Below are 22,253 nucleotides of genomic sequence, written 5' to 3'. Positions count from 1 at the left end.
TTTTCTTCATTAGCTATGTCTCCATCCAAGTATTGTTCTGCAAATGTTGACTTATGTTTTCACTGAAGTTTGTACTCTCACTTTTGAGTTTTGTTCAATAAAATTAGGTGAAACAGATGGGAGCTTGTTTGCTGTGACGTCCCAGCTGTTCTGGTCTCATATATGAGGAAAGCTCAATGATGATACAAGATGAGAATGCAAACATTTACCAGGACCTTAGGTCCTACCTTTTAAACAGACTTTACAACATTTCACATTAGGCCTGGGTGGAAACAGTTCATGCTATTGTCAGCATTTCTCCCCTCGGCAAGACAGTGTGAGGGACTTTGATAGAAAGGAAACATTGATTATTGATTGGTTCTAACCCACCACAAGCTAATTGTGCCATATACCTTTAGGTTACGTGATGTTCCTACATGAAGGATCTGCTCCAACGCTTTCAGTACTTTTCTGTGTGTGAAGGTTTTTTTTTTAAAAGGCGGATCTTTCAAAGTACCCAACATTTCTAGTTACGCCCCTGACGCCTCCTCCGCAGAGAGTTGGGAAACATGAGAGGTATTACTCTCTGCAACACAGCTAGATTACTATAAACAATGAAAACACAAAACAATTACATTTTCTGGATTCTGTGTCTTGTTAACACGAAATAGTTGGCTTCCAGCGGGGGTTAAAAAAGAAAATCTTTTATATTGACCAACAGGTTTTGGTTTATATTTAGTTCCGTGTATTTGTGCTCCATCTGCTTCCATAGCTGAAGTGCTTCGGCCGGACAGTTTTCGAGGTAACACCAGATGTAAATACTTGTAAGAGCTCAAAAAACTAAAATCTTTTTTTGACGTATTTACCTGCGTTCATGCGTATTAGCTTTAGCTAAACTACGCATGTAAGTGAGGCTATGCATTATACACGGACACTTCTTGACTTAGCTTTAATGGCGTATAAATGAACGATGCGTGACAGAAATCAGAGCGCCAAATTCAAAATGCCGGTGGCGTCTTTTTGAACATGAGCTTCTCTGCGAAACCAAACAAACTCAAACGCAGAACAAAATGGCCAAGAGAGGACACGGTGACAATCTTATCGTCCGAGTCGAGCCACTGGAATGATGAATCACCACCAAGGAGGGATCCGATCACAGAAGATGGTTCAGATGTTGCTGTCACAATGTTCTCAGCACCCACAGCTCATCACCTGATAGAGACATTGGGGTCCAATCCGTCCACCTGGAGGACACAGATGTCCCCCGCAGCCCTGCACAGCTGCCTGAGAGACATCCAGATGTCCAATCCAGCATTTCCTGTCCAAAGAGTGTTTGCAGCGCTGCATGAGAAGGGCAGGGACGGGCTACAGGATGGTGGTGCATCAGCAGGTGTGTGTGTTCTTCCATATTAACTCACTCCCTCACACACACACTCAGGCAGGCCGGGGATCACGTTGTTGAGTTTCAGTAATGACATGGGTGTCATTTTCAGGTGTCCACTTATTTCTGGCCCTGTTTTACAGCATATTTGCACACAGAGTGGAGTTCCTGGTCCAAATGCAGCAGTCAGTCATTAACATTTGCTCCCTCTTCTCTTATCCAAAGCAACAAACTCTGCATCCAACCCCCCACAGAGCCACGTAAAAGACAAAAGGAAACGAGGAATGGAAAGCTACCACAAGGTGTCCAAGTGTCTGAGATCTGGTCTTGCAGTTGAGGACACGGTCGACTGTCCACTGTCAGAAAAGCTGGTCCAGGACCTCTGTGTCTCCCCAGCTAAGATGGAGCCCAGAGGCAGCAGACTGAGCCGCACTCACAGACTGAAGCTGCGAAGCAAGAACGAAGGCCTGGAGACAAACAAGGAGCTGAACTCTGCACGGATGAGAGACACGGCGTCACAGGGCGAGTCCCTCACATCCTCTCACCTGCTCCCAACAGGTGAAACTCATCTTACTCTGATTTCACACCGTTACACATCATTTCAGGACAAAAGCTTGAGGTTTTTGCTGGATTTTGTCCAGATCCCAGGTGTGAGGACGTTCTCTGGACAGAGAAGTACAGCCCTCAGCATTCAAGCCAAGTCATCGACAACACTGCCTCAGTGAAGAAACTGCACAGGTGAGATTAGTGTCCACGGCGACATCACTCTTTGATTGATGACACTAGATTTGAGATCAGTCTGAGCTATGAGTTGGTTTGTCACGACACTTCTGACAAGTCAAAGCCTGAGTAAAGACTCGTTTCTGTGTTTTCCTCGGAACTTAGCTGGTTGAAGAAATGGAAACAAAGAGCTGACGGTGATGAGGAGAGGAGAGAGGAAGAAAGGAAGCGTAAAGACCACAGTAACGGTTTGGACATTACAGTCATCCACATCATGGGACGACACATTTCAATCCAATGTCAAACAAACACGTCTTCCTCACATTTCCTCACAGACATTTATCATACAGATTCAGGATCACACAGATTTGTTAGCGTGTGTGTGTTTTGGGTGTTTTCCTCCTGTGTAGAGCTGTGGGACAGTGGGGACTTCCAGGGCGAGGCAAGGACGAAGGAGGACAGGGAGGAGACGCCGTGTAGCGCCGTGCTGCTCACTGGACCTCCAGGCGTCGGCAAGACCGCCGCCGTGTACGCCTGTGCTCAGGAGCTCGGCTTCAAGGTTGGAATGAACCTGGAACATCTCAGGGTCAGAGCTGAAGTCTTCCTCATATCCGACCAACTTTGATTTGTTTTTGTTTTCAAATCTTCTGCTTTCACAATTTATCATACATATTTTAGAAGTGGAGTGATGGGATTTGAAACCTTGTCGACCAATTGTGAAGCAGCCACACTACCACTGCGCTACATGTTACTGCTGAACACATCCATCACAGCCATTACTGTAGGTCTATTAGCCTTATTAGCCTCAAACTCCGCCTTTATCGTCTCATTTTTGAGGTATTCGAGGTGAACAGCTCTTCACAGCGCAGTGGCCGCTTGGTCCTGTCCCAGCTGAAGGAAGCTACCCAGTCCCATCTTGTGGAGACGTCAGGGAAAGACTCACTCAGGCCGGCGTATTTCAACAGCTACAACATCTGCACCACTAAATCAGACGTTTTAAAAGGCAAGACGTCGTGCCAGTGTTAGAATCTTATATTCTCTCTGTGAATATTAACTTACATTGCTGCGATTTGTGTTGTTTTTTACCCAACTTTTCCCTTTTAACAGGAAAAAATATATCTGCCAAAACCGTCACCTCCACCTCAAAGAAGAGATCAAGACAGAGCAGCAGCCGCTCCGGTCGCAACGCCAAGACTCCGCCGCCCGCAGTCACGCTGGCCGACTTCTTCGAGACGAAGGCCAAAGTGGATCGCTTACGTTTTGGTTGCCTGCCACCATCTGAGGAAGCAGCCGGCAAGACAATCAGCAGCCCGTCGCCGAGCTGTGAGCAAACCAGATCAGAGAGCAGGATGACAGTAACATCCCTCATTCTGTTTGAAGAGGTGAATGTTTGGCTACTCTCACTGTTCAGACCTGTAATTTAATGGACGACGGCAGTAAGTAAGCCGCGTTGAGCCTGGATTAATGTGTAACTGCTGCCTCCCACAGGTTGATGTCATATTTGACGAAGATGTTGGTTTCCTCGCAGCCATTAAGACATTCATGTCGACCACGAAGAGACCAGTGATTCTGACCACCAATGGTAAATAATCCAGGCACTGTGTCATTTTCGAGAGGAGACTTCAAGGCAAACTGACACGGAACAAATGTCTCTTCCTCAGATCCTTCGTTCAGGCGGAGGTTTGACGGCAGCTTGGAGGAGATTGTTTTCAAAACGCTGTCGGTGGTAAGTAGCAGCGTCGACTCTGCGATCTCACACGGGCCTGGAAATCTGATGAGATCAAACAATGTGTCCCCAAGGTGAACGTCTGCAGCTACCTTCAGCTGGTGTGCTTGGCCGAGGACGCGCAGCCGGAGTTGGACGACGTCCGCGACCTCCTCAGTCTGTGCGGAGGAGACGTCAGACGCTGCCTGCTCCAGCTGCAGCTCTGGGTGCACAGTACTGCAGGACGGACATCTCAGCGGGGGGGCCTGTCCAAAGAGCACAGTAAGCTGCTGTGGATGAGATGAAACCCTCTTATCTCATGAGATATGTGAGCATGTTGGTTTGGTTGTTAGTTTTTCATCATTTTGATTGAAATGTTGCTGCAGGTGAAGATGATCCAGAGTCACCAGGCTGCACAGGCACCATGCTGGGCCTCCAGTCTGCCACCAGAACGTATCTACTCAACTGTCTGAAGGCCAGTGTGGACATGAACATGAACATCTTTACATACAGTACATGTTAGGGTTCAGTGGTATTCCACACGAGTGGTTGTTGAAGTTCCTTTATTGATACTCTGTCCTTGATTCTTCAGAGCTCTGATCCCGACATGGCCAAGCTGCTGATCCTCCTCGCTGAGAGCTGGAGAAGAGGAGTTCCTCTCCTCTACTCCAACCTGGAGCTCCTCCTACCCATCAGGGCCACACACACGTCTCTACCGGTTCACCACCAGGCCGAGGTGCCTCAGTCAGGGCTGCAGAGTGAGCCGGCTCCCTCTCACCGCCCCTATCTGGATGGAAACGTTCACATAAAAGCCACAACAACCGACAACAACACATTGAGGAATGTCTGCAGGCTCAGCAGAAAGAAAAGTCTTCCAACTTTATTTGGTGCATCATCTTCGAATACGAGCATGAACCCTCACAGATCCTCTTCATCTTTAATGGGGGCTTACACAGGAGGCCTGAGCACAAAGGACACCATCAAACAAGACTCAGCCAAAGTGTCAGCGATCTCTTTGGATGCCTTGACTGACTTCTTTGACCTCATGTCGTACATTGATGCCATAACTCCAGCTGCCAAACCGCACGTTCCAGAAGAGTTTGTCTGGACGGGAGCGGAGATCAAGGACGGTTTGGCGGATGAGATGAGTGAAGTGGAGGACGGAAGCCAGAGGCCAGAGAGGCTGCAGGAGATCCAGGCAGCTGTGGAGGGCCTGGGCTGTCACAGATGCTGGTGGCAGCTGTCTGAGGCGTGGACAGAAGCCCGGCGAGGCAGACGGGACCTGGGAGACAAAGAGCGTGGGAGGCTGACGGAGAGACAGACAGGTCCCAACTCATCTTTACCTGACAGACGGAGCCTCAGCTTCAGCCTTCAGCCTCTTTGTGAGCCAAGGTGTGTGTGTGTGTGTGTGTGTGTGTGTGTGTGTGTGTGTGTGTGTGTGTGTGTGTGTGTGTGTGTGTGTGTGTGTGTGTGTGTGTGTGTGTGTGTGTGTGTGTGTGTGTGTGTGTGTGTGTGTGTGTGTGTGTGTGTGTGTGTGTGTGTGTGTGTGTGTGTGTGTGCCCTCACTTTTGTCACTTGTGTGTCGCTCTGTATGCCACCTCTGTCTGTGCCTGCAGCGTGGCCCAGAGGAGATACGAGCTGAGCAGGACGGTGCTCGCCAGTCGCTCCTTCTGCCTCGCGGGAAACACACGGGCTGTCGCCTTGGACTACATGCCTGTCGTCCGCTCCATCTGTCGCTCTGACGCGGCAGCGGCACAGCAGCCAGAGGAGACAGACAGGTGAGGCAAAACCTTGAGACGGGACACGTTCACTTTGTTTCAGAGGGTCGACTGAGGTCAAACGGGGAAGGATTCAGTAAACACAATGTATGGATGTATTGATTGATTGATTTATTGATTGATTGATCATGACTAAAAGCAGCATGTGTGTAGGGGTGAGGTTGGCACACACACTTTGGCTGTCAGGGCCTCTCCTCACCTGTCCTGTTGTCAGGGAGACGTAGAGGAGGTTCAGTTCAAAAACAAAAGTGTATTTTCTCTCTGTTCTGCCTGGATTGATCACCTATACATGAACTCTGACCTCTTCCTCTTCCTCGCTCTTTAGGTGTGTGAACTACATCAGCAGGTTGCGTCTGGGCCTCTCAAAGTCAACGATCCAACTACTGACGCAACAATTGTCTTAGAGCACAAGTATGTAAAAGACTTCAACCAAACGTCCTCACTGCTGCTCTCTGAATGCTGTCACTCACATTCAGACGTAGCTCCTATTTATGTCACATGAACTGTAAACCTGCTTTATTTAAGTAAATAAAAGCTATTTTTGTAACTTTTCTTGCATGGAATTTATTCATTCAATCATTTTTATCCATGGCAGTTTAAAACTTTCACTCTCTCTCTCTCAAATACACACAAACAGACGTTAAGCAGACGACTTCTGAATGAGAGAAATTGTTGCAGAAATTGTTGCAAGTCAATGTTTAATAACCGCCACAGAGCATCAGGAGCAATAAATACTTTAAATTCACATTTCACCCCTATGATGTCCCTCAGAGTTCAAGTTTACGTTTGTCCGTTCCCTCCATACGTCCTGATAACGACCAATTACAAAAAGTCCAAGAAAGATTCAGAAGCCAGTGAATCTTGTCGTGCCTCAGTCCGAAGATTCACTGAGCAGGTCGTAAAACGCCACGGCCTGCAGCAGGGCGTCGCACAGCATCTCTCCTTCTCTTTCTCGGCCCATCTGAAAAGCGTCCCTGTACTTCACCAGCAGCTGCTGAGGGAAGATCAACCGGGGGAGCTCCTGCGTCACCGACTCCATCATGAGCTTTCGAACCAGCTCTGCCCCGCTGGTGCGTGAATCGCCCACTATCAGGTCGAAGTGGCGTCCCACGGCGTGACGCTTCATGTTCAGGACTCTGTAAAGAAGACCAACAGACGTTTCATTAACCGTGACCTGTTTCTGCTTCTGTCTCTCCTGTACGAGTTAAAATAAGGTTAAGCGATTCAGAAACCTCACAGCTTCATCAGTCATCGTCTGTTCTTACTTGGGAGGGATGTTGGCCTGCGGTTCTGTGTTTCTGGGTTCCAACAGGGCGAAGAGCATGGCCTCCACGGTCCGCATGTGGGCCAGGATGGGGAACAGCGTGGTGTTCTGGATGGAGATGGAAGGTTTCTCTATGATGTAGAAGGTCGCCGAAGGGAGAAGTGACACAACTGACGAGATCTGTGGGCAGAAACCAACAAACGGCCATCAGCTCGGTGATTCCTGTGCCTGGAAAAGAGAATTGATCAGCCTGTTCTCCTGAATGATAAACTCACATCTGTCAGGTAAGCAGAGGCGGTGTAGGTTCCCGTCATGAAATTGGGACATTCCACCTGCTGCCACTTCAGGACGGTCATCCCTCGGTCCACATGAGCCCAGGCCACGTTGTTTATCCCGCACACGAGCGACACGATGGAACTGGCCCGCTAGATGAAGAACAGAGGATCACTCAGCTTTTTGTTACGACAGAACAGAAACTTCACAACTCCATCAGCGAGTCTCACCTCCAGCCAGTGCCGGTCCACCTCCGGCTGGATGAACTTGGCCAGCTTGGGCTTCACTTTCCTCTTCACCGGGTTGAGGATGGAGTTAAAGATGACGACGGCACTCTTGTGCTTGAGCTTGGGCACGTTCACCAGACTGTCCAGGCTCATGAAAGGCCCATTCTTAGTCCTGTACTCCACTATGTTGCTGCCCTTGTGGCCCCGCAGGAGCTTGACGGCGGCCAGCTCCGTCAGCGAGCCGCCGTTGAGCACCTGCAGGATGGTGTCTCGCTGCTCCGGCGTGTAGCACGAGTCCAGGCTCCTCTGAGGACTCGAGGACCTGCGAGGACGCGTGGTGGATTCCTCGCAGGACCCTGGACCCTCGATGAAGGAGTCGAGTGTCTCTAAGCCTGCCACGGGGACTCGGCACTTCCAGCAGCAGGTGCACTGCAGGTACCGGGGCTCAAGCTCGGGCAGGGCGCCGTGCGGGGACCGCCGGAGCAAACCGGCGCGGCCCAGAAAGAAACCTGCGATGGGGACGCAGACTGGTTAGACTGGTCTGAGAGGAGATACATGACACAAACAAGAACTGTCTGTTTTGTTGAAGCAAATGGGGATCCAATAAAGTAAACAAACACTACGACCACATAGTGATCCGAGCAGAAACGTTGTTATCTGGATAACAAAGATGAATAAGTCAACGAGATTGTTATTGTTTACAAACAGTAAACAATAACAATGAAGGACAGACATTACAACGTGTGCAGACATTATAACGTGCTGGGGTTACTACATTTTCATACAATTAAGTTATTTTGGATTTATGTAACTTTAACAGTTTTTTGGGTGGCGAGTAAACACGAGTCGGTCAGCTAGCTTGTATAAGTTCACACATTCTGGTGCTGCAAACAGTGAGCAGGAGACGAAACCTTCTCAGTGCCTCACCTCTCTGAGCGAACGACGACAGAAATTGCCTGGCAACCCACATCGTCACGTATTTATATACAAAATTGATATATTAATAGTTTTTCCACAACACCGCGGCTGAAATATTCAACGTTGCCCTCTACATGTTGACCGACATTTTTAAGCAACCGGAGTGAAACAAACTAAGTCGCGCTGTTTGGTTCCGGGGTAGGATCGGATAGGAAGAGTAAATTCACTTAGTTCCAGTTTGATCAAAGTGAAGTGAAATTGTTATAGTTTAATGCAGAGCACAACATTCAAGTCTCCACTGGCAATTGTAAATAATAGTGGGTTCCTGTTCTTTTAAGACATATAACATATATAACTTACATTAAAAAACACAACACGTATTTCAGGCAAATATTTTTGATTTAATGTTTGAATGTAGTGAAATGTATCAAACCTTTATTTTTATATATACATTGTACATACAAAATAGTAAATCTCAATCAAATCATTGATATCAGATGGTCCATATCTGATATCATAACACTATAGCCAACATACATGTTTATTTAGCGTAACATGGTGACGCCTGTTTCACTTCCTTTCTCAGTTATTTCAGGAGCTCTGTGTTTGTGAGCAGAACAATATACTTCAACGTGCTGCTCGTAAGAGGAAATGCTTGGCTGCTACTTTGTGCTGCCAATGGGGGAGGAAATAATGGTTTTGTTGTTGACCAGCTAGAGAGCAGAACATCTGGACTATATGCTGTAAAGACTCAACATGGAGATCAAACCAAGCAGCTCTTTTGTGGGGAATCAGCTGTCTGCTTGACAGACAAAAACCACCTTCACCTATGGCAATTCTGGAAAGAAATAAGAAAATCCTGCTTGATTTAGTGAAACAACCAGGCAACCACTTATGCGTTGACTGTGGTGCTCCGGGTGAGTACACAGACACACAAAATCCTAACCATTGTTTAATCATTTTCATCTGGCTTTGCTCACAGTTTGACCAGGGATTATGTTCAAAAGGTATTCACTTCTGTGTTTAATGTGAAAGCCAAATCAATTGTCAAAACAGATCTCCAAAACATTACTTTATGGCCAGGTCACACTTTAATCATAATCTTTCAAAGGGAACTGCAAGCGATTCTGTATCGTGCAGTATGACCTCATTGTTCCTCTCTTAATTCCCAAAACATGATAAGTGCTGACAAAGATACAATAGTTTATAAATGTGTGCACGTGTTATCTTTGTGCCAGCATGTGTGTGTGTGTAACTTGAGAGAAATGCTTTGGTTCAGTTCAGTTTACCTGCAGGTTCTCTGTTGGGATGTGAATACACTTACGCATATCAAAGTAACACATCTACATCTACTCATAATTGAAACCTTTTCTTTCAGAACCCGACTGGGCCTCATACACTCTTGGCATCTTTGTGTGCCTGAACTGCTCAGGGATACATCGTAATTTGCCTGCTGTCAGCAAAGTGAAATCAATACGTCTGGATAACTGGGACGATTCTCTGGTGGAGGTACAGTTTGTGTTCAGGTTGTATTAATATTTAAGAACCGTTGTTTCTTGTTCTTTCTGTTATCGCAACATCAACATCTCTCATTCTGCGATTTTAGTTCATGAGGGGGAAAGGAAATTCTGCAGCCAAAGCCATTTACGAGAAGTCTGTGCCCGTCTTCTTCTACCGGCCGCAGCAAAGAGACTGTGTGTGAGTCCTTTCATCCAGCTTCCATTCACTTCATCAGCTCAGCGGAAGTTGAGTGAAATTTGATGAGTCAACAAAAGACTTGGTTCATGCCACGGAGAGTACCTCATGTCCTGGCAGAAAGAGGAACCAAATCTAGACACTGGCTACTGTGGTGAAGTTGATACCACAAACAGTATTATTTAGATCCATTCATCATTCATCTACACATTTTCAATGGCTGGCATCTCTGACCACAACCTGCACTACCTTGTGTTTGCTTGTAGTGTTCTTAAGGACCAGTGGATCCGTGCCAAGTATGAGAGAAGAGAATTCACAGGAGAGAACAACTACCTTCAGCAGAGTTACAATTTGGGTAAATATGTAGATGTTCACAAAGTATTTACACTTCTGAAACCTGAGCAATCTTTGTTTTTTTGCACCTCATGTGTTTTTCTTATTACTTTCATATTATTCATTCATATTAATTTGATCCAACTAACCCAGACTTGTTTGAGTCGACACTGTGGAAGAAAGGCAAAGACAACAAGCACTTCCTCAAAAGAATCTTCCTGCTGTCCCGGAAAGACTTCACCCTCAGATACTTCGTAAAAGAGGATGTGGGTAGCTTGCTCCATGTACTTATTACACAAATGCCTTTTGTTTGAAAGAAAAAATAAAATTCTCAATTCTCTCATCAAAAACCAGTCCAAGATTCCCAAAGCTGTGATCTCCATGAAGGATCTGAACGCAGTTTTCCAGCCGGAGAAGATCGGCCACCCTCACGGCCTGCAGATCTCCTACCTGCACGACGAGCGGACGAGAAATCTGTTTGTGTACCACGAGAACGGGCAGGTAAGGTCAATCACCGCAACATATAGCATCATGTTTCTGTTCAATCTTCCATTAATCTCTGCATGTTGCTTGAATGTTCACCAATTAATATTTCTGAAATGGATTCAACCCTACAACCAACACACACATTTAGAAACACGTCTCTTTGATGCGGTCCCTTGTATTTGATGCCTAACAGATTATTGTATCCTGGTTCAATGCTATTCGGGCAACACGCTTGGCATATCTCCAGAGAAAACATCCCTGTATTCCAGACAAAGAGGTGAGACACGTTTACAGAGAATCCTCACCTTCATATGGTTTGTTTGTAGAACCTTGATACTTACTCATCATTGTTACCTGCCTCTGTTGCAGCTAATGCCTCAGACAACCAGAAGTAATGTGAAGGAGGGATACATGGAGAAAACTGGCCCAACGGTCAGTCGCCTCTCCAACGATTGTTTTGATATTATTATTACCTGTGTTTGATCTGCAATTCCAACTCTCTCCCTCTCGCTTTCTCCCTCTCTCCCTCTCTCCCGCTCTCTGCCTGTGTGTGTGTGTACATGTGTTCAGCAGCGGGAGCCATTCAAGAAGAGGTGGTTCACGTTGTGCTCAATAAACAGAAAGCTTCTTTATTTCAAAACTCCAATGGTAATTAAAAGAGAACATTCAAACGTTAAGTTAAGACCTAATTTATTCTGTTATGTTTTTCACAATATCAGTGATATGAACAGTCTATTTCTGGCTCTTGCAGATGTGTCTGATTTGTGTTGAGAAAAAATTACTTTGTACACCTGAGGGTTTACTGCATTGTTCTTTAATCCATAAATACTGTGCATGTAGTAGTAAATATGCATGAAGACAGGTGGCATTTTAATGGTGTAAGCTGTTTATGTGTGTAGGACGCCACAGAGCTGGGTGCTGTCTTCATTGGCACAGCGAACTACAACTACTATGTGACCGAGGGCCCCACCAAGAGCTCCAGAGGGGGCCGGTGGCACTGTGGCCTCACCCTGCAGACCCCAGGCAGGCAGTTTGTGTTCATGTGTGACCAGGAGCAGGAGCAGAGGGAGTGGATGGAGGCCTTCAAACAGATAATCGCACAGCCCATGACCCCTGAGGACTACACCAGTAAGACACTGATGACCTTTAGGCAGCACAGCAGGTCACTCTGTGTATCTCAGAAGTAACTTCTATCTTTGTGTCGGTCTTTCAGATGAAGCCAACTGGCAAAGGGGGCGATGACTGCAACAGTGCTCCCTGCTGCTATGAGGAGAAAGGACCATTTTCTGGATACATTACCCTGGTGTTAGTGTGTGCTAGTGGAGACAACTGCTCTGTTTACATCCACAGACACCATTTTGAACCACAAACGCTCAGATTTGAGCTTTAACACTATGGACACACTGCCGGTGACCTGATGGTGTGCTGTCATTGTCCACTCTGCTTTGTAACAGTTAAATATTTGTGTATATGAACATTAAATTTGTTGTTGTTTGATGTTGTAACATAATTGTTGCACTTTGTTGTCAACTCACGCCGACGAAACACAAATGTTTACAGCGTTCTCACACGGTAGTAAATCCACTCGCGTGTTATGGATCTCTTTGAAATACACGATCTTTGTCCCTCGAGACTCCACTGTCAGCTGGAGATGGGAAGGGGCGTGGCGGAACAGAAAGCTGCTCGCGAGCGCCATCTATCGCGAGAACAGGAGCTGCTGCTAACGCTCAAGTTTGTGCACAGCAGCTGTGATCCACTGTGGACCGTCTGCGTGGAATATAGAACAATCTGACATATCTGCGCTCATATTTGGCTGTCGGTTTGGTTTTCGCACGCGCCCCCTCGTTGTGATGATCAACCGGAACGTTGTCGATCATTGTAGCGCGGGTTTGAAATGCAAACGTAGCTGCTAGCAGGCGCGCCAGGCCGACAGAGAGCTGGCAGACCAGGTCCTCATCCTGACAGGAGCATAGATGTCCCACACACACCAGTTTAGCCAGTTGGTTCACCATACTGGAGACGATGCGCAAGGACGTGAGGATCCTGCTGGTGGGAGAGCGTGAGTAAAGCTAACGGCCACCATCGAGAGGGTTATTGTGGTGACATTGGTGCAGCCAGCAGGGCAGGTGATGCTGACGAGACCAGCAGAGTTCCATGAAGAAGAAGATGATGAATTCAGTTCTTTCATCATATCTTATGTTGCATTTGCTACATTTCTTTCAGTCTGAATAGATGGATATGAATTTACACTCTATTACATGACTGCAGATTTTACAGGTTTCAATCAGTACTAAGCTGTGACAAAATCTCACTAAAATGAATAAAACAGTATATCATGCACTCACTATCTGCTCAATGAATCCTGAGATATGATTAGAATTTAGGGAAGTCTATGCTGAAGAGAGTGGATAAGGGAAGCTGATACCAACTCATGGAATATCAGAGAAGTTTAACATTTAACATTTAAAAAACACACATAATGGAGGTGTGAAGATGAATTGGCGACACAGCAATGAGTGTAAGATCATATGAGCAGGAGAGGAGTGGAGGTATGCAAGCAGCCTTCTGTGTCATTGTTGCCCCATTTCTTTGCTCATTGTTTTTTAATTGAAGCAAGCATTTGACAATACAATGAGCATCTGGTTATGAAACAGTTTGGAGATTATTTTTATACACAAAGTGGAAGAAAAGAAAGAAACATGAATGAGAACAAGGATATGTGATACACATGTGAATTAGGTGACAAAGTAAGAAAAGCTACAATGACATGACAATATAACCCTGGAGTTTCAGATGACATCGGTGCTCTTTGTCTTATTGTCTGTTTCCTTCCTTTTACAGCCAAGGTGGGCAAAACCTCTCTCATCATGTCCCTGGTCAGCGAGGAGTTCCCAGAAGTGGTATGTAGAAACTCTATTCCATTGTGAAGTGTGTGTGAAGTGTTGACAGGCCTTGTGTTGCCAGGATGCAACTGCGGCGTTCACACCCAGTTTCACAATCCGACCCTGTGTACCCAGCTGTGTTCTTGTGTGGGCAAATGAGCGGCGTGTGTAATACTTGTGTGTGTCTGTCTCAGGTTCCCTACCGTGCTGAGGAGATCACCATCCCCGCTGATGTCACACCAGAGAGAGTTCCCACACATATTGTTGATTATTCAGGTACTGGAAAACCTGAGGCTGTTCCTCATATGTTACTTTGCATATGACTTCAATTGAATGAATGTAGTATAATGTGTGTTGACAAGCTGCATGTAGTTCAGCTCCTTGTTTGTGTTTTACCTGTTAGGTTGAGACTGAAAAGCCGTTTCCAATGATGAGAGAATACTGAAATTGTTGTGTTTTTCTATGATTTTATCCACAGAGGCAGAACAGACAGATGAGCAACTATTCCAGGAGATCTCTAAGGTCAGCTGCGGTGTGGTAGTGAGTTTCCTGTCATACCTGAGCAGGACGGTGCAGGTAGAAGCCCTAATCGGCTGCTGTGTTTGTCTTCTCTTATAGGCAAATGTGATTTGCATTGTCTACTCTGTGAACAACAAGAAGTCCATTGAAAAGGTGCGTCACATTTACATAAACGGTCTGGATTCACATGGGATGTTGTCATCTGGCGGCTGTAGCATTTATGATTGACGGATAATCTCCCAAAGTGGACTCATCCATTTTGATCACTTCTGCCTCATCTGCGTAGGTGACCAGCCACTGGATCCCCCTCATCACAGACAACACAGACAAGGATAGCAGGTGTGTGGATGTGTTTTATACATATGTGTGTGTGTGTTGGAGCATGAGGACCGTCACACAAGGTCAGCCACGGAAGACGTTCTCTAGATTTGGAAGGGTGAATGTGCCGCATTTCATTTATGTAGGTTTGACTCGATTGATTGAGCTTCTAACTACAAAGTGGTGCTGGGTAACCGGCGCCGGTTGGAGCTCGTACATGGAACAAGGAAACACAGGCTTGAATTGTTTAATGATCTGCCTGCTGCCATCCTGTGTAATTAATTATTACTTCGCCCTGTGTGTGTGTGTGTGTGTGTGTGTGTGTGTGTGTGTGTGTGTGTGTGTGTGTGTGTGTGTGTGTGTGTGTGTGTGTGTGTGTGTGTGTGTGTGTGTGTGTGTGTGTGTGTGTGTGTGTGTGTGTGTGTGTGTGTGTGTGTCTGTCTGTCTGTGTGTCTGTGTGTCTGTGTCTGTGTGTGTGTCCAGGGTGCCTCTGATCCTGGTGGGGAATAAGTCCGACCTGGTGGAGCACAGCAGCATGGAGACCATTCTGCCCATCATGAACCAGTACAGTGAGATAGAGACGTGTGTTGAGGTGAGACTGGGATCCAATAACACATTTAATCCTGTAAGAGTGGCAACACAGCATCACCGGGTCGGCCGGGTGAAAGCAGTGAACGCAGCGTTTATGTTTAATATCGAAACGCTGCTATTGATTCAGACTCCAGACGACCACATGCATGTAGCCTGGGAAACAGCCGATCGAAAGGTACATGAACACTTAATGGAGATCGATACGGCAGAACCTAGAGAGAAGAAGAACAGTCTGTCTGTTTACACAACAAACACAGGGGGATGAAAACTTTTTAGAACTTATTTTGAGGGTTTACTCGCATACATTTTTGAGTTTTTGTGTTTTATAGACTTGTTCAGCCCATCCAGTCTATACATTTATACGATGTATATAAAAAGATGCACAGGCCGGAGAGTGAATTTATTTGCACTTTTGGGCGTTGCCAAGCTTTCATAAAGTGGAATCTTGTATAAAATGTCCCCTTTAATTCTGTATCCATACATAAAGCCTTTACATCCTTTACTCCTCTGTGTTTATGAGCCGGTTTTGTTTTGTTTATGACCCACAATCTTATCCACAGCTTTATGTCCCATGTGTCAGTCATTTGTTCTGTATAGCAACGGCAGACTGAGTTCACAGCCGCTTTGTGTCTGCAGGCGTCTACAGTACTGTGTGTTTAGTGATTTGTGGATGTTATTGATTGTCCGTAGCTTCTCCCAACTGTGTGAACATCCTCACATGTCACTCTGCTGCTAACACGGCTGTCAACATCCTGTCTGGCTCTAGCGCACACACACACACACACACACACACACAGGTCACACACACACACACACACACACACACACACACACACACACACACACACAGGTCACACACACACACACACACACACACACAGGTAAACAACAATGGCTCTACTTTGGCGGGAGACTGTACTGCATTATTATACCTGACTACAAGACTGTGTGTGTGTGTATTTGTGTACTACCGGTTTCTTTTCTGTGTGTTTCTGTTTGTAGTGCTCAGCGAAGAACCTGAAGAACATCTCAGAGCTCTTCTATTACGCACAGAAGGCCGTGCTTCACCCCACCGGTCCACTCTACTGTCCAGACAGAAAAGATGTAAGAGGAAGGATGATGACATAAAAACATTCAGGTGCTTCTTTGATTCAACAGCTTCACTTACATGAATCCCCATCTTCCTCAGATGAAACCACTTTGTATTAAAGCCCTGACGCGAATCTTCAAAGTGTCCGACCTGGACAACGACGGTATTCTCAATGACACTGAGCTCAACTTCTTCCAGGTATGTGGACAGATTGTTATTGTTGTGATATAAGCGATGTTTGCTGATGACTTTCTGCTTGTTTGCTGACGACCTTCTGTTGGTTTGGTCACAGAGGATTTGCTTCAACACCCCACTGGCACCTCAGGCCCTGGAAGACGTGAAAAATGTGGTGAAGAAGAACTTGAGCGATGGCGTTTGTGACAACGGTCTGACCCTGAAAGGTAGAGCCTAGCGGACTGACCTGCTCCTCCTGCACACACTGATCCACAGAGCCACAGTTAGGCTAAACTCGGTGTGTGTGGTGTTGTGTGGTGGCGGCGGCTTCTCTCTCCAGGCTTCCTGTTCCTTCACACTCTGTTCATTCAGCGAGGTCGCCACGAGACAACCTGGACGGTGCTGAGGAGGTTTGGATACGACGATGACCTGGATCTGAACCAGGACTACCTGTTTCCCCCGTGAGTCTCAAAGCAGAGCAGGCCTCTCGGGAAGGGGCACCTGAAAGAGGGCCGGTTCTCACTCAGTGTGCATAGCGATGCTTCACTAAAGGAGAAAACAAATTAGCTACTTCATCCATTCATTTATCAATATTTAAACACACACATCCACATCCACACTATACTTGTTACACTGGATTGTACAAACGTTGTCATCTTTGTTAGTTAAGTAGTTGAGTAAACATGAGAGTGAAACTTTGTCTTGTTTCTCCATGTAGAGCAAACAAACTTCTAATGATCGACTTTGAAAGATTGATAAGATCAATTTGTGCGTTCATATCTTCTAGTTTGTGTGTTTGGGAGCTTTTGCTGGTTAATATTTGTCATATTTATCATTGTTAGTAAGTAAGTAATGTTTGATTTGCTCCCCTTGAGCCCTTTGACTTCCTCATCTTCCTCCTCAGGCTGAAACTCCCTCCTGACTGCACCACAGAGCTCAACCATAACGCCTACCTCTTCCTCCAGAGTGTTTTCGACAAACACGACAAGGTAGTGTGTTTACTGTCGCCTTTACCTTGAATAGAGGCCACTGGAATACACCCACATGGTCAACTGAGGTGTGTGTGTGTGTGTGTGATTTACAATCTCGCTGCTGAGAGAATGACAGCGCCTTCAGTTGTATGTTTTCCCCTCCGATCCTTCCTGAAATTATCCTTGAGTTTGGCGCCGTCTCCTGTATGTTGAGGTAATTTACCAGCTGGTCCTTGTCCTCCCTGTCCTGACAAACCTGTGCGTCTCAGGACCGCGACTGTGCCTTGTCGCCGGAGGAACTGAAGGACCTGTTTGAGGTTTTTCCCTACATGCCCTGGGGCCCCGATGTGAACAACACGGTGTGTACCAACGATCAGGGCTGGATCACATACCAGGGTTATCTCTCCCAGTGGACGTACGTGTGTTCTATCAAGTTCAACTGATCTCTTCTCAGCCGGCGTCGTCGCTTATTTGTACTAAATCTCCTTTGTCTCCTTCTTTGTTCAGCTTGACGACATATCTGGATGTGCAGCGGTGCCTGGAGTATCTGGGTTGCCTTGGTTACTCAATCATCGCTGAGCAGGAGTCCCAGGCGTCAGGGATCACAGGTGATATACATGCTGCACATTATCCACTGCTGGACCGGACGATCTCGCCGTTTAAACCTGGACACATCTAGAGTCTAATCTGCTTGTCTGTTGTGTGATCCTTCCTCTTTTTAGTGACCAGAGACAAGAAGATTGACTTGCAGAAGAAGCAAACCCAGCGCGGCGTCTTCTGCTGTAACGTCTTCGGAGACTTCGGCAGCGGCAAGAGCGGCTTCCTCCAAGGCATCCTGGGTCGAAACCTCATGGTAAGCGGCCGTTGGATGGTCACAGAGGACGTACAGGTGATTGAGCCGTGCGGTTTGTTTAACGCGATGTTTCCTCTCTGCCGCCCACTCAGCGCCAAAAAACGATAAGAGAGGAACACAGATCCTTCTACGCCATCAGCACCACCTACGTCTACGGGCAGGAGAAATACCTCCTCGTAAGTATCACACACTGCTGAACCTCCAACACAGCGTCAGGTACGCTTTTAGTCTCTACATTGAACTTTTGTTTGCCAATTATATGTATATAAATAATGTATACTGTATATATTCTCATAATGGATGCATGTTTATGTGCAGTTATAATTATTTCATGCGGTAGTTGTGTAAGTAGTCCTTAGTGTGTGTGTGTGTGTGTGTGTGTGTGTGTGTGTGTGTAGACAAACGTGACAGACATGCATTTATAACACAACACACACCATCTGAAATGAAGGGTTTGCTCGATATATAATAATTCTGAAGTTTGTAAAGGTGGTCAGCTGATCTTAGTTGTGGTTTGTTTGTCACATGGAAGGATCCTCAGAGTGACCGTCCACTGTGAGGCTCATTTCAGCATGGCAGGTCACTTTGTTATGGCGCTGCAGCCAGAGCTCCTCCTCCTCCTCATTGGCTCAGTGCAGCGCTTCATTTCCCAGCAGGTCAATGTTCCTCCTGTCCAAATTAAGCATCACCTCTCCTCCTCTGTCCTCTCTCCTCTCCCCTCTGTCCTCCCTCCTCTCTCCTCTGCCCTTCCTCCTCTCTCTCCTCTCTGCTCTGTCCTCTGTCCTTTCTCCTCTGTCCTCTCCCCTCTGTCCTTCTTCTGTCTGTCCTCATTCCTCTTTCCTATGTCCTTTTTCCCCTCGCTCCTCTATCCTCTCCTCTCTCAGCTCCACGAGGTGTTCCCAGATTTCGACTACCTGTCTGACGCTGACCTCTCCTGCGACATCGTCTGCCTGATCTACGACACGGGCAACCCTCACTCCTTCGAGTACTGCGCCAAAATCTTCAAGGTAAAGCAGACGACGCCTCCGGTGCGTCCTCCGTCATCTCTCTGTTTTATATAGAAAAAAACAACCTGACAATCACCGCCCGTCTCTTCCTCCCTCCTCAGCAATACTTCATGGACAGTAAGGTTCCATGTATGATGGTGGCGGCCAAGTCGGACCTGCCAGAGATCAAGCAGCTGTACTCCTGCAGCCCGCTGGAGTTCTGCAGGAAACACAAGATGCCGCCTCCTCAGTCCTTCACCTGTAGCACGGCCGGAGCTCCCAGCAGAGACATCTACACCAAACTCACCACCATGGCCATGTACCCGTACGTACACACACACACACAGACACACAGACACACAGACACACACACACACACACACACACACACACACACACACACACACACACACACACACACAGACACAGACACTTTTCTCGGTTGGACTTTGTCTCTCTTGTGCTTGATGTCACCTGGTGTGATTGTGGTGACGGTGGTGGTTTCTATCTAATCTACTTCTCCTCCCCCGTGTGTCTCTTCTGCTCCCCTCCCCCCCACGTCTCTCCTCAGCCACGCCCGGCTGCGCTGCATGTGCACTTGTAACCGGTGCACCTTCTGCTTGTGTCAGAACTTCCTCAACTCTGAGCTGCTGCAGACGGTCAGGGCCAAACTCTACGCCGTCGTTCTCAGAAGGTTCTCTTCATCTACGATTACCTCTGATGTGTCGCCCATCATCTCCCCGCTCTGCCCTCTCCCGCTCATTTCCTTCTTTATGCTCCTCTGCCAATCCATGTGTAATTATTCCATCATCTCTGCCTCTTCTTTGCTCCCGGGTATCATTTTGCTTTGTTAGTTCTCTTCCTTCTCCCCTCTCCAACTCTCTGCATCTCCACATTGTCGTCCAAGCTCCTGTGTTGTCGCTGCCGTTTCCTTCCCCGGCCATATGGTCGTTTCCCATCTTCATCATTTATTCCCTTTGCTCACGTCAGCGTGACTTAGCCGTCTTGTCCTGAAGACAAATCGTGACACATGCTTTTGGTCTCTGCGTGTCTCTCATCTGTTTGCTCATTACTCCCCAGTTCTGGCCTCATTCTGTCATCATTTCGTTGTATTCTCTTCTCATCTCATGTTTTATATTCTCCCCATCTTTCTTTGCGATACTGCAAGACTTTCATTTGTTGTGATCTTGCCAGATTTTAGCAGTTTCAGAGGCTTTGTTTAGTGTCTTTCTAAATAGTTTCTCCTTCCTCTTTTACCATATCTCGCTCTCTCATTCCTCCATCACGTCCCTGTCCCTGTCCCTGCCTTCCTTTCTCCTTTCTCCTTTCGGTCCCACCTCTCTGTCTTGCAGGCACGTAAGCCAAGCAGATCTGAAGAGTTCGACCTTCTGGCTCAAAGCCAGCGTGGGGGCGACGGTGTTTGCCGTGTTGGGCTTCGCCATGTACAGAATCCTGCTCAAACCGCGGTGATGCTGAGACACCAGCGTCCATCCGTCCTGCCCGTGTTACGTCCGGAACTGTTTATACCAGATGTAAGTGAGAACATCTGGCTTCCCCACAATAAATCCCACGGAACCTTCTTCTGATTTTGTCTTTTGAAGGATCCATATCCAATATTTTGCTTTGCGGGGGAAAATCTGCAGATCTGCCCTAGCAAACATCTTTGTTTCTTGCATTTATGTTATACTAGTAAAGAAAAATTAATTTTGTATTAAGAGCGCTGATTTGTCTTTTGTCTGCGGATGTTTGCAATGTACAGGTGATATATTTATATTTGTACTGAAAATAAGGTGAAGTGCTGATGAGCCATAGTGAGTTTCAGAACATAGTCGGCAAACACTCGACGCCATGATCTTGGAATAGGGATTGCGATAAGAAAAGTATGCAATAAGATTAACGCTTTTAGCAAAAGTAAACATGTAAGTGCTGTATGCAACATAGTAGTTTGTACATTTGTTTGTCTTTGTCCTGATTCACATGCAAATGACTGATTGCAAATGTATTAGTTTAACTACGGAGGTCATCAGATGTCCTGAGAGTCCTGCAGACATGAACGCTGACTGATGGTCTGTTTGGACGCACAGTTTTGTCCCTGTTAGCGCTTTGTTTGGCATCTTCCCGCTGAAGTCGCTTAATCGTTCACTTCACTCGTGCGTATGCAGTGTTACAATGCAAAGGTTTTTGAGAATGGACACCGGGATTAGAAACTGATTGCATGCTTCCACATTCCAGTGTTTGAGCTGTAAAAACGACATGACAACATTACCAAGTTCCTCGCCAGTCACGGTGAAGCATCTTGTTCAGAGAAGAGACATTAAAGCGAGAGGCTGCAATTAAAAAAAAACAAGTATTTTTTATTGAATTTGCTAAAATCCTCATGAACTCCTGATACGAATCTTTAAACTGAGGGCAAAACAAATCTTCTCTGTTCTTTCTGTGACTTTTTCTTGTTGGAATGCGATTTTCTGTGAGCCAAAGACAGAAGACGCCACACAGGAACACATGGGAACATCTCGCTCTGCTGCTTTAATGTTTATTTCCCTGTAACTTGCAAATGCTCGCAAACAAGGTTCAGTTTGGTGTATTCACTCCACTCCAGCCTTTTTACAATAAACAAATACATCTATCACCTGCAGACTGGGGCCTCTTTTCTCAATAGGATTGCCTGGTTTGCTTTGTCTTTCTGTTTGTTTGCCTTTACTTTCATTTTGTTGTGGTTGGAGAGACAAAACAGAAACTATTGGACATTTCGATTGTAGCCCTTATGCGTGTGAAGGAAACGATATGTCACGTGTTTATCCACAAGAGGGCAGCATTGATAAAAGAAAACGGAATCCTCACAAGTCAAAGAGTAAAATTTGCGGGTGATGTCACTAAACTAAGCAGCTGTCATGTAGAGGATGTGTACAAAGTGAGTCATGTGATGGTGTAAATGTATTCGCCTGTGAGAGGAGGCAGTAATGAGTGTGTATAGCAGCTGTGGTTGAGGCTCAGTGTGAAATGATTTATACACAAGTGTGGTTTATTTAGAGCCATGACCTTTCATCTCCTCTCTCCTTTTTTATCTCCTTCAAAGTTTTCTCTTCCTGTATGTGTTTGTGTGAGATGAG

The 22,253-nt window shown here is 46.4% G+C and overlaps 4 protein-coding genes across 5 annotated transcripts; 3 read left to right on the top strand and 1 right to left on the bottom strand.

Moving 5' to 3' along the window:
- Positions 1-599: 599 nt before the first annotated feature.
- On the top strand, positions 600-6,394 carry atad5b (ATPase family AAA domain containing 5b). Its single transcript, XM_076170287.1, has 14 exons — positions 600-1,369; positions 1,586-1,918; positions 2,002-2,098; positions 2,246-2,328; positions 2,491-2,639; positions 2,918-3,072; positions 3,183-3,462; positions 3,569-3,662; positions 3,742-3,806; positions 3,881-4,067; positions 4,172-4,290; positions 4,378-5,177; positions 5,402-5,563; positions 5,889-6,394. Exons 1-14 carry the CDS (start codon positions 1,006-1,008, stop codon positions 5,965-5,967), a joined length of 2,967 nt encoding a protein of 988 aa, XP_076026402.1. The 5' UTR covers positions 600-1,005; the 3' UTR covers positions 5,968-6,394.
- tefm (transcription elongation factor, mitochondrial) lies at positions 6,245-8,392 on the bottom strand. Its single transcript, XM_076170407.1, has 5 exons — positions 8,255-8,392; positions 7,331-7,836; positions 7,103-7,252; positions 6,829-7,007; positions 6,245-6,699 (listed from the first exon to the last, which is right to left on the bottom strand). Exons 1-5 carry the CDS (start codon positions 8,295-8,297, stop codon positions 6,435-6,437), a joined length of 1,143 nt encoding a protein of 380 aa, XP_076026522.1. The 5' UTR covers positions 8,298-8,392; the 3' UTR covers positions 6,245-6,434.
- A 461-nt stretch (positions 8,393-8,853) lies between these two features.
- LOC143016149 (arf-GAP with dual PH domain-containing protein 2-like) lies at positions 8,854-12,022 on the top strand. Its single transcript, XM_076170325.1, has 11 exons — positions 8,854-9,162; positions 9,624-9,754; positions 9,852-9,943; positions 10,207-10,295; positions 10,427-10,539; positions 10,628-10,774; positions 10,953-11,036; positions 11,129-11,191; positions 11,330-11,407; positions 11,659-11,887; positions 11,973-12,022. The coding sequence occupies exons 1-11, from the start codon at positions 9,075-9,077 to the stop codon at positions 11,999-12,001; spliced, it is 1,143 nt and encodes a 380-aa protein (XP_076026440.1). The 5' UTR covers positions 8,854-9,074; the 3' UTR covers positions 12,002-12,022.
- Positions 12,023-12,465: 443 nt separating this feature from the next.
- rhot1b (ras homolog family member T1) lies at positions 12,466-21,761 on the top strand. Of its 2 annotated transcripts, XM_076170395.1 has the most exons (20): positions 12,466-12,818; positions 13,601-13,659; positions 13,836-13,917; positions 14,120-14,163; positions 14,260-14,313; positions 14,447-14,499; positions 14,962-15,070; positions 16,072-16,173; positions 16,259-16,357; positions 16,452-16,560; positions 16,674-16,794; positions 17,238-17,322; positions 17,574-17,719; positions 17,812-17,912; positions 18,027-18,157; positions 18,250-18,333; positions 19,042-19,164; positions 19,266-19,468; positions 19,715-19,837; positions 20,496-21,761. In XM_076170395.1, the coding sequence occupies exons 1-20, from the start codon at positions 12,782-12,784 to the stop codon at positions 20,611-20,613; spliced, it is 1,983 nt and encodes a 660-aa protein (XP_076026510.1). In that variant the 5' UTR covers positions 12,466-12,781; the 3' UTR covers positions 20,614-21,761. The 2 variants fall into 2 exon arrangements, with proteins under 2 accessions (XP_076026510.1, XP_076026511.1); XM_076170396.1 differs by lacking the exon at positions 19,715-19,837.
- The last annotated feature ends 492 nt before the right edge of the window (positions 21,762-22,253 follow it).

The sequence above is a fragment of the Genypterus blacodes genome, unplaced genomic scaffold, assembly GCF_046128005.1.
Source record: "Genypterus blacodes isolate CSIRO-AG114 ecotype Tasmania unplaced genomic scaffold, CSIRO-AGI_Gbla_v1 ptg000216l_1, whole genome shotgun sequence".
In the NCBI taxonomy this organism is placed as follows: domain Eukaryota; kingdom Metazoa; phylum Chordata; class Actinopteri; order Ophidiiformes; family Ophidiidae; genus Genypterus; species Genypterus blacodes.
This window is presented reverse-complemented; position numbering and strand designations above follow the sequence as displayed.